At 39.0% G+C, this 12,086-nt stretch overlaps 1 protein-coding gene across 1 annotated transcript in view; it reads left to right on the top strand.

The window, feature by feature from the left end:
- EDNRA (endothelin receptor type A) overlaps nt 1-12,086 on the top strand; it is a 60,898-nt gene that overhangs the window by 29,935 nt on the left and 18,877 nt on the right. The window contains exon 3 of the mRNA XM_004758028.3: nt 2,214-2,341. Coding sequence (XP_004758085.1) covers nt 2,214-2,341 — 128 coding nt within the window. The remainder of the gene's footprint in view (nt 1-2,213; nt 2,342-12,086) is intronic.

Here is a 12,086-nt window from a genome sequence, read left to right as displayed (position 1 = left end):
CTTTACTTGCATCAAGCATTACCAACCAGCAATCAGCAATGGTATAATTATTTGTTAGTTTCAGGAAAACCATCAAGAGTTTAGGGCAGTGTTCCTGTGAAAAGCCCACCGATTGTCCTTGGACAAAAGTTTATGCAAAAGTTCTGAGAAGAGGGGCGCCTGGGTGGCTCAGTGGGTTAAGCCGCTGCCTTCAGCTCAGGTCATGATCTCAGGGTCCTGGGATCGAGTCCCGCATCGGGCTCTCTGCTCAGCAGGGAGCCTGCTTCCTTCTCTCTCTCTCTCTGCCTGCCTCTCAGTGTACTTGTAATTTCTCTCTGTCAAATAAATAAATAAAATCTTTAAAAAAAAAAAAGTTCTGAGAAGATAGTGACAAAGACTCATCAGAGTGCAGGGAAAAAAGAAAGAGAGGAGAGGCAGAATTGGATTCCTCAATTCAAAATACGTTCAGGAAAGTATTCAGAAGAAAGGGAAATATACAGGCAACAAACTGAAAGTTGCTGAAGGGGAGGTAGGCGGGTAATTGCCTGATGGGCATTAAAGATGGCACTTGATGGGGCGGCTGGGGGGCTCAGTCTGTTAAGCGGCTTCCTTCCGCTCTGCCTTCCACTCAGGTCATGATCCCAGGGTCCTGGGATCAAGCCCAGCATCGGGTTCCCTGCTCTGCAGGAGCCTGCTTCTCCCTGTCCTTCCTGCTTCTGCTCTCTCTCGCTATCTCTAGCACTGTCTCGCTCAAATAAATAAATAAAATCTTTGAAAAGAAAGATAGCACTTGATGGAACGAACACTGGGTGTTGTCAGCAGCTGATGAATCACTAATTTCTACCCCTGAAAATAATAACAGTGTAAGTTAATTAAATTGAATTGAAATTTTAAAACTTTTAAAAATGAAAGGGAAATATGTTTGAAGACTAAAAAGAGAGGATTTCTGAGATAAGTCATACCAAGGTCTTAGCCATAAAAATAGAATTTTAGAGAGCCCTACATTACTAAATTCTCAAAATGAGGATTATGTTAATGACCACATTGACCATGAAATTAAACCTCACATAATCTTTTAGATATGTCAGAAGAGAAATTCAAAGCTCTCCTCAGAGCTACTAAAGCAATAAATACATTGCAAAAAAAGAGAAAAAGGGTGTGTCAAGTTAGTAGGACGGTTTTTCCTATTGAGTGGAATCCATTTCTATTCTGAGTCAGCAAATTTAGAAAGGAAATCAATACCATATTTACTCTAAAAAGGCATCATGTGTTCAGCAGAGTCTCCCCCTTTCAAGTAGCTGAGCTAGTATTTAAGCCCATGATCCTGGTATAATACTTAATTAGATAAATACCCAGCAACTCACAGGGGGTTTTATGATCTTGCTACTTGCCATGGCCACTAGAGGGTATCCATTTTTCCTTCCAACAGAGGTTTTTAATTGTCAACATGTAAGAAAAGACTTTGGGGCAAATGCTACAAACTGATCACAGTAACCACATTTGTCTGTAGGATAAAGGGAGGTTTAAGCCTAAATAAAGAAAGGCCACTTAGGATACACCTGGTGAAGCAGAATGAGCCCCATCGGCACAGAGGAAAGGTTAAGTTCAAAATGACTCCAAGGTGTTAAGCTGCTGACAAGTCAGTACATCCTAAACTACTTCCTTTTTCCAGGATTCCCCATCAACTCACATTCGGAGCCCATGCTGCTTATCAAGAGATAATATAATCCTCCGATACTGCTACTTGAAAACTAACTTTACTTGTGGGTTAGTAAAAATAGATAAGAGATAACTGCCTCCCTTCTCAGTCAAACTGTCACCCAAACCCTAACTTTTTGCTGCTCTTTGAAAAGTAGGTGGTCATTTGCATCGACTTGGATGGGACTGGAAGGGATTATGCTAAGTAAATTAAGTCAAGCAGAGAAAACAACTATCCTATGGTTTCACTCATATATGGAACATAAGGAATAGCATGGAGGACATTAGGAGGAGAAAGAGAAAAATGAAGGGGGAGAAATGAGGGGGGAGATGAACTATGAGACCATGGACCCTAATGGAGGAAACAAACAAACTGAGGTTTCCGAGGGGAAAGAGTGAAGGGTCGCTGGTGATGGGTATTGAGGAGGGCACGAGTTGTGATGAGCACTGGGTGTTATACACAACTGAGGAATGTAAGTGTCCACGTTTTGCGTGCCACCTCTGTTGTTTCTGACCCTGGCGTCTCCTTCTTTCAGCTGCTGGCGAGCCACTGGCCTTTCGATCACAATGACTTCGGCTTGTTTCTTTGCAAGCTGTTCCCCTTTTTGCAGAAGTCCTCGGTGGGGATCACCGTCCTCAATCTCTGCGCTCTCAGTGTTGACAGGTAATGGGGTTCTCTCCCTCCACTCATGTTGGGTTTCGAAAAGCATTTTTCTCAAAAAGAAGAGAAGTCAAGAAGCCTTGAGAGTTGGTGCACAGGACAGTTGTTAATTAGTTTCAAGTGATTTAAAATATTAACAGTCTAGCCCTACTGTTTAGAATCACTTTACACATTGGCTGATCATTAGCCATCTTTCGCTCAGCAATGTGTATCTAGAGCATTTTGCCAGTTATAGCTGTTTGGCACCCTATCGCAGCAAAGGAGAAATGAACATATCGGATGGAAAGAACCTTGGAAAAGGACACTTTAGGACATGCAAATGCTATATTTTCCATGGTACATTTCTCATTAGAAAAAAAGTATATCATTCAGTTATAATACTTGATTACTTGAGCCGAGTGGTGAATACATAATATTGTTATATTCTTCTCAAAGTGTCTCTGAATGCCTGAAATGTTTCACAGTCTTTAAAAAGAGGGCAACAACAGAAGCACTCCATGATCGGATTTTGAAAAACCCATCAAGTTTCTCTTAGTCTTTCTGGAATTCTCCTCAAACAGGGATGCCAAGACTTCTCTAAAGGAGTCCTTCTAGATGGTATTTTCTGCACCTCCTAACTTTCATAGCAGTAACTATAAAGAATGAAGTTAGGAACCATATAACACATTCTATGGAATCCCTTTATATTGAATATTTTCCAATGCAAATGCTCTTTAATGTCCCACTTAATTGATCTACCACAATTTAGAAGAGGTTTCCACTTTTGCTCTCTCACACTCTGTCAATCACTCTGTCAGAGCACCTGAATCCCACCATCATAGAAATAAAAGACTCCTTTTTTTAACATTTAAGCCTTTACAGACATTCTGTTATCTATCACCTGCAATCACTTTGGGGGACCAAATCATTATTATTAAAGCATAAAAATATTCATCCCCTTAGTAGATGAAAATTATCCTGGCATCCTTTTTTTTTTTTAATTTATTTTTTTATTTATCTTCAGCATAACAGTATTCATAATTTTTGCACCACACCCAGTGCTCCATGCAATCTGTGCCCTCTCTAATACCTACCACCTGGTTCCCCCAACCTCCCACCCCCCACCCCTTCAAAACCCTCAGATTGTTTTTCAGAGTCCATAGTCTCTCATGGTTCACCTCCCCTTCCAATTTCCCCCAACTCCCTTCTCCTCTCTAACTCCCCATGTCCTCCATACTATTTGTTATGCTCTACAAATAAGTGAAACCGTAATAATTGACTCTCTCTGCTTGACTTATTTCACTCAGCATCTCTTCCAGTCCCATCCATGTTGCTACAAAAGTTGGCTATTCATCCTTTCTGATGGAGGCATAATACTCCATAGTGTATATGGACCACATCTTCCTTATCCATTCATCCATTGAAGGGCATCTTGGTTCTTTCCACAGTTTGGCAACCATGGCCATTGATGCTATAAATATTGGGGTACAGATGGCCCTTCTTTTCACTACATCTGTATCTTTGGGGCACATGCCCAGTAGTGCAATTGCTGGGTCATAGGGAAGTTCTGTTTTTAATTTCTTGAGGAATCTCCACACTGTTCTCCAAAGAGGCTGCACCAACTTACATTCCCACCAACAGTGTAAGAGGGTTCCCCTTTCTCCACATCCCCTCCAACATATGTTCTTTCCTATCTTGCTAACTTTGGCCATTCTAACTGGTGTAAGGTGATATCTCAATGTGGTTTTAATCTGAATCTCCTTGATGGCTAGTGATAATGAACATTTTTTTCATGTGTCTGATAGCCATTTGTATGTCTTCATTGGAGAAGTGTCTGTTCATATCTTCTGCCCATTTTTTGATATGATTGTCTGTTTTGTGTGTGTTGAGTTTGAGGAGTTCTTTATGGATCCTGGATATCAACCTTTTGTCTGTACTGTCATTCGCAAATATCTTCTCCCATTCCGTGGGTTGCCTCATTGTTTTCTTGACTGTTTCCTTGGCTGTGCAGAAGCTTTTGATTTTGATGAAGTCCCAAAAGTTTATTTTCACTTTTGTTTCCTTTGCCTTTGGAGAAATATCTTGAAAGAAGTTGCTGTGACTGATTTCGAAGAGATTACTGCCTATGTTCTCCTCTAGGATTCTGATGGATTTCATGGCATCCTTATTATAAATTACGCCACATATGCCTGTAATACCTGTGAAACACAAAGCAAAAAGTTTATCAGTGTTCTTAAAAATAAATGTATTGCAAAAAAATGTATTGCTGAAATTACAGCACACAAAAATTCCTATAGTAGTTTAAAATGTAATGATGCTACTGACAGAATTGCTGCTGATGCAGTGGTAAACACGAAATCAGAGAGCATTTCTGCTTTACTAGTTGCATTCTCAGTTGTTCCCAGGAAAACCTGAGCTCTGTGTGCTTTTCTTCTGTTATCATAGCAGGCATTAAGGGCCACTGTATTAACACATGTATGGCGTGTAGGTGGCCACTGTGTCACTTCCACTGGACTAAATAATTGACTGTGTTACCTGTGGCCATGTCCTAAGAAACTGAGTAAGCATTTGTAATCTGGATTTTATTCACTAATGAGTTCTCACTCTGCTGTTCCTATTCCTAGCATCCAGTAGCACTATTTCATCTTGTATCCGAAGTGGTGTAGTATCTAAAAATTAAAGCACTTAAATTTATATCTGTGACATTACTAATAAGTGTAAAGTGCTTCCTGTATTTATCAAGTTGTATATTTAGAGATGTGGCTGTGTATGCTTATTACAAAATCCAATTAAATTTTTAATTACAATATAACTCTAGAATCCCTGTGGGGAAAAGAAAGAGAAAATAATCATTATAGTTTAAAAAAGAATTCTGTTTCCTACATGCATACTCTTCCCATATGATAGTGCTAAATGTTATAAAGCTACAGTATTGAAAAGAGTATGGCGCAGGGGTACCTGTGTGGCTCAGACAGTTAAGCATCTGATTCTTGATTTTGGCTCAGGTCATGATCTTAGGGTCTTGAAATCGAGCCTGCATTGTGCTCCATGCTGGGTGTGGTACCTGCTTGGAATTCTCTCTCTCTCTTACCCTCTGTTCCCTCCTCCCCAATCTAAAAACAAACAAGCAAACAAGAAGACAGTGTGGCACATACATTTGAATATACTGAGAAATAAATGGGAAAGCCGGAAGCAGGTGTTACAGTGTATTAGAGTGTAATATAGACTGAAATCACTTTGAGTATAATGGGGAAAGGAAAAATAGTGCTATTTAGCCGTCTGGGGAAAAAGCACGTTAAAGTCTTATATTTTACTATATGTCAATAATAATATTTATAATAGTTACCACTTACTCCATGTAAGTACGTGCTAAGCCGTGTTAAAAATACTTTACAGCAGTTCTTGTCCTTAGTCCTTAGGACACCAGCTTGTGATGGTCCTGTAATCACCCTCACTTTACAGATGAGGGAGGGAGCTGAAGTCGGAAGAGATTAACCAAGGCCATTTGGTGACCAAGGCAGTAATCAACTATAAGTCGTCCACCTTGTCAACCACTACACTCCAGCATGTAAAAACTTATGCCATATAGAAGAAAATAGACTAATATCTTTTTGATCACTAGTAAAGGAGGACTTTTTGAACTTAAAAAGGTGGTAGAAATGCTGAATATAATTATAAAAGGATTTCAGGACATAAAACTTTAAACAAAGAAGATCAAGCATTCATAAATTTAAAAAACAAATAAATCAAGAAGCTGGGAGAAATATTTGCAGCAAATACCTGTTAAAAAACCTACAACATTGAAGGGGTGGGGGGTGGGAGGTGGTGGGTATTAGAGAGGGCACGGATTACATGGAGCACTGGGTGTGGTGCAAAAACAATGAATACTGTTATGCTGAAAATAAATAAAAAATAATAATAATAAAATAAAATTTTTAAAAAAGAAAAGAAAGACAAGATAAGACAAGAAAATAAAAGTCTGCTTTGGAGTTTCTGCAAAAAAAAAAAAAACAAAAACCTACAACATGCTAATACTCTTGGTAATCAAGGAGGCCACACAGATAGTAATTAAAATCATAAGACTTCCATATAAAAAGAGCAGGACTATAAAACTACCAAAGAAACTTAAATGATTAATTAACATATGAATAATGTTCATGTAATCAGAGATTTCAGCTAAGAAAACCTGTTTCTCAGTATCTGGTGAGAGTAGAGATTTAAACAGCCCTTCAGGAAGGTAAAATCCTACAAATGCTTTTGTCTTATGACCCAGTAATTACAATTTTCAGGATTGATTCTAAGAAAACAATCTAAAAAATTTGGACAGAGAATTCATGCACAAAAATGTGCTTTATAAAATTATTTACGGGAAAATATAGCAATCTTATTACCCCATGTTAGGCCACTGGAGAAGGTGGCTAAATGTAACTGACGTGTGTAGGTATATGAATATAAAATTCCTTGAAGACAACGTGACAAATATTAGCAGTAGTCATATCTCAGGATGGGATGATGGGTATTTGCAATGTTGTTCTGGGAGTAGAAAAAAAATTCTGAAAGTGTATTTACTTTTATTGCCTGTTACCCATTTTCCTTATTTACTCTATGCTATTTTATACATTTTATTTATCTCAGTTATGCAGTTCATTCCTATGACCTGTGTTCTATATCAAGGTTAATTTTCTATGGGCAGGCAGCTCTAAAGCGTAAGCAATACAGACACATAGACATGACCACGGAAGCTTCTGTATGTGGAGAAACACATGTAGGTGCCCAGCCCAGAGCTGCCTCTATCCCTATTAGTGCCTTTACAAAAACCATCATATTTTGGAAAATATCATTTTATTAAAAAACTAAACTTTGTCCCAAAGGCTTTAAAAACCAAGACAATAGGTTACACCTGGTTGGCTCAGTCAGTTAAGCCGCTGCCTTCAGCTCAGGTCATGATCTCTCATCAGGCTCCTTGCTCAGCAGGGAGCCTGCTTCTCTCTCTGCCTCTGCCTGCCACTCTACCTGTTTGTGCTCTTTCTCTCTCTCTCTCTCTCTCTCTCTGACAAATAAATAAATAAAGTCTTAAAAAAAAAAAAAGAATATTGTCCTTTTCAGGACAATAAGGAGCACTGGGAAAGAGGAATCCAGCTTTCTAAAAGAAAACTGCACCTCTGAGGAAACATCCAACCAAAAGCCAAAGTTGGACAAGATCAGCATATGACAAAAAAGAATGAGAAACAGAATGAAGACAAGGACGATTCTTATTCCCTATAAATAATAACATCTTTTTTAAGACATGTAAGTCTCATCTCCGAAGGGGCATGGATAAAAAGAGAAGCCAAAAGAGAGGAAGAACTCATCATCAGGGAAATGCAAATCAAAACCACGGTGTAATATCATCTCACGCCTGTCAGAATAGCTAGTATCAAAAAGACAAGAGACAACAGGTATTGGCGTGGATGCAGAGAAAAAACGAACGCTGTGCATTATTGGTGGGAATGTAAATTGGTGTGGCTACTGTGGAAAACAGTTTGGAAGTTCCTCAAAAAATTTAAAATAGAACTATCATATGACCTAGCAATTCCAGTTCTGGGTATTTATCCAAAGAAAATGGAAACACTAATTTGAAAAGATATGAGCAGCCTTATCTTTATTGCCACATTATTCATGATAGCCAAGATGTGGAAACAACTCGTGTCTACCCATGGATGAATGGATAAAGAAGATGGGGCACGTATAAACCATGGAATATTATTCCGCCGTAAAAAAGAATGGATCTTGCCATCTGTGACAACATGGATGGTCTTTGAGCACATTACGTTAAGTGAAATGAGTGAGACAGAGAAAGACAAATACTTATGATCTCATTTATATAGAAAATCCAAAAAACGAAACAAGCAAAACAAATCAAAAACAAGCTCATAGATAGCACGGATTGGTGGCTGCCAAAGGGCAGGGTGGTGGGGGTGACATGCTGCAGGGGGTCAAAATGTACAAACTTCCAGTTATAAATAAGCCATGGCATGTAATGTACAGCATGTTGACTATAGTTAACACCGTACTACATATTTCAAAGTTTCTAAGGGACTAAATCTCCAAAGTCCTCATCACACACACACAAAATTCTATAACTGTGGTGAGGGATGTTCATTAGACTTATTGTTGTGCTCATTTCACAATGTATACAGATACTGAATCATTACGTTATACACCTGGAACTAATGGAATGTTTTGTGTCAATTATACCTCAATACAAATAAATTCATACATACTTACATGTTTTAAAAGAGAGACGATAGAGTTTGCTTGCTTTAGTAAGCAATGTAGGCAAATTGTCACCCTTGAGATATATTTTCTTGTGAGAAAATTTAGAGTATATTTTGTACGTCATGTTATGTGGCATAGTTATAGTGTTCATTTTATATTTTATATAAGTCTAGGTAGTCAATTTTTTGTTGAAAAAATATTTTAGGGACACCTGGGTGGCTCAGTTGGTTAAGCAGCTGCCTTCGGCTCAGGTCATGATCCCAGCATCCTGGGATCGAGTCCCACATCAGGCTCCTTGCTTGGCGGGGAGCCTGCTTCTCCCTCTGCCTCTGCCTGCCACTCAGTCTGCCTGTGCTTGCTCTCGCTTCTCTCTCTATGACAAATAAATAAAATCTTAAAAAAATATATATTTTAAGGTACTTATTCCTTAGTGACATACTATATAATAAATTATCCCTAGATTGAGAAGCATAATTCATAATTTAGTCCCACAGGGGCTCAGGCAGGAAGGGGATGGTGCACAGATGTGAAGAATAAGGTCCAGCTGCTGCCCCTTAGAAGTCTTCATGCTTGTGAAGATGGCAACCTGAGGACAAGGGAGCCTAAATATCTGTAGCCTAAATATCTTCATGCATTTCCTTCATGAAGATATTTAGGCTACAGAATTCCTAAATCCCCTAAACCATCAAAACCCCGCATTGCTCTTCTCGCTCTTTCTTCCTTGGAGGAATCTCAAGCAACCATTTTGCACACTTTCATTCTCCCCACTAGAAACTCTACCTGTCAGGGGTTGAGGTGGGTTGGGGCATGGAGTGGATGGAGGGAATCAGTCATAGGTTCCCATGTCAGGTGTAGGCTCACCTCATCTTACCACATCTTTCCCACTCCCATCTCATACATGGAGAAAAGTGAACTAAATGTCCCATCACAAATTATCAGCTGTGTATCCAATGACATGTTCTTGGTTAAACGGAGGAAAGAAAAAATGGCATCAGAAGTCTATTTCATTAAGACGTGGGCTCAGTTTTAGATCAAGACAATAAACCATTTTAAAATTCCATTCCCACAAAAATCTGCCTTAATTCGGGTTTTCCGTGGTAATAAACTCAACATTCGTTGTTCCGTGGGTTCTTTCTTTATTATTTTACATTTCACTTGGTACTAACTCTAAGCTTTGAGACCTGAGTGTAGGGAATCTATTTTGACATTTCCAGTTCAAAAGCTTTCAGAGAATAAATGAGAATGAATCATTCACACTTAATTCCAGAAGATACGATTTGCTTTGGGTCTTGATTTGGTTGCATTATATTCTACTAAAAATAAGAAAATCCCTCTTTCCTTTTTTTTAAAAAATCCTTCCGTAAAATAATAAAACTAAAACAAGAAATAAAAAAGAGGGAAATTGCAACCTATTACAAAACAATTTTCAGGTTAGGCATCCCTGCCTTCCTCTTGTGAGCTAAGTGAATCAAACTACAGTTCAGGAAGAGTTCCCATGATTTTTTAAATATATTTTCAGTGTAATTATCTCTCATTTCAGAGTTGTTATTTTGAGAGAAAATAATAAGAGGAACTATATATCCAAGTTCTATACAATTTCTTTATTACCTGATTTTTCAATGAATATGGAATTCAGAAGGTTGGAAGAAAAAAAATCTAGCTGTTTCACTATCAGCTTTTAATCTAAATGAGGTAAATAAGAGAGTAAGAGGAAACCATGACTTGCCCCAGAAAAGATGAGCTTTCATTGTAAGTATTGACTATGGACTGCCTCCTCTACATATTCACTAGTTCCTCCTCAAATCTAACTTTCATTGACTTTTACTTTGCATCCTTAGTCACTTAAGAAAAAAATAAACAGGAATTTCAGAAAAGACTGAGGAAATTTAGAAACAATTTTGACCTCTCCTCAGCTTTATCAGTGAAAAACGGTTTTTTAACACTATAGTAATATACTTCTAACATGAATGAATTTTTCCCAGCAAAATAGGACTAACCAGCCATTACCAACAATTAAAATAGGTATTTTTGCATGCCATAAATGACATATTTCAGATGTTACTTAAGAGTTTGTTTGGGGGTAAAAAGGACAAAGCAGAATGGAAGGGGAATTCAATGCTGTTCTTTGTAAAGTTAACGGTCATGTTTAAAGTGGAAAATGACGGGGTCAGACCAGTAAAAAGGTCTGGGTACAGATCTAACTTGTAGTTAAAAATTGCCTGGGGAAGGCGGCTATGAAAAGATAAAACTCTCTTGACAAATGCTCCAGGAATGATGTATAATTAGATACCTGGAAAAGTTACAGAGACAATTAATAAGGCAATTTTGTTTGATAAGCCTCAAATTCAAAAGCCGATGTCACTTCTTCATTCCAGCATTTCACGTAATCATTTCACGTAATCAGTGGTCTCTATGATGTTCTCAAAGTTTTGTCCTAAGTCAAGAAACATGAAAGTGGTTTTCTGGAAAGCTTCATTTTTATTTAGAGTCAGACTTGGTTTCTCCTTATTCTCCCGGTGGTATGATGTCTTTTTTTTTTTTTTTAAGATTTTATTTATTTATTTGACAGAGATTACAAGTAGGCAGAGAGGCAGGCAGAGAGAGAGGAGGAAGCAGACTCCCCGCCGAGCAGAGAGCCCGATGTGGGGCTTGATCCCAGGATCCTGGGATCATGACCTGAGCCGAAGGCAGAGGCTTTAACCCACTGAGCCACCCAGGCGCCCCGGTATAATGTTCTTTTGCTGCATGAAAATAGGGGAGACATGAAAGGAGAGTCAGAGCCAGAAGAGAGAACGCAGGGCCGGGACAGAGACAAAGCCAACGCTGACTGTAGGGCCACCTGGGATCTCATTTTGAGGTCTGTGTCCCTGGCACACAATTATGTATTCTTTTATCTTAATTCTATTGACAAGATCAAGCAACTGGTTAATTTTGCTATCTTATTTTTCTTTGCTAACAGTCTACCCCAAATCTTAGCAGCTTTAGACAACCACCATTTTATTATCTCACCATGTGGTGGGGTAGGAATTTGGGCAATTCCTCTGCAACTTGTCACTTCGCTTGGGTATTTTGGTGGATTTCAGCTGATGGCTAAGCCTGTCTCTTGGGTCCAAGACAAATGACTAGCCCATTGGCAAGAAGAGCTGGAAGTCTGGGCTCAGCGGAGCCTCACCCCCTCTCCTGCAGTCTAGCAGCTCTCAACACGTTCTGTGAGACAGGCACGAGGGTGGAGCTGTGGCTCTGCTCAGAGACCAGGCCTGAAACCCACAAAACATCCTTCCAGCTCCACTCAGCCAGTCCAAGCAGTCACTAGCCAGCCCAACTGAAAGACTCAGCTGAAGAAGTGTGAAAGTGCTCACCGCTATCTTTTAATCCACCAGGACTGGTTTCTCTTTCAAATTCTTCCCGCTGGTTGTTTTGCCTCCAGACTTCTGTATGGCAGTTGGTTTGTCTATCCCGTAAGAGACAGAAATCACAATCAAACATTACAAGTGACTGCATTTGCTGTTAG

The sequence above is a fragment of the Mustela putorius genome, unplaced genomic scaffold, assembly GCF_011764305.1.
Source record: "Mustela putorius furo isolate JIRA1106 unplaced genomic scaffold, ASM1176430v1.1 tig00000242_pilon_pilon_pilon, whole genome shotgun sequence".
Lineage (NCBI taxonomy): Eukaryota > Metazoa > Chordata > Mammalia > Carnivora > Mustelidae > Mustela > Mustela putorius.
The sequence above is the reverse complement of the archived record's forward strand: the minus strand, read 5'-3'. Positions and strand labels throughout refer to the sequence as shown.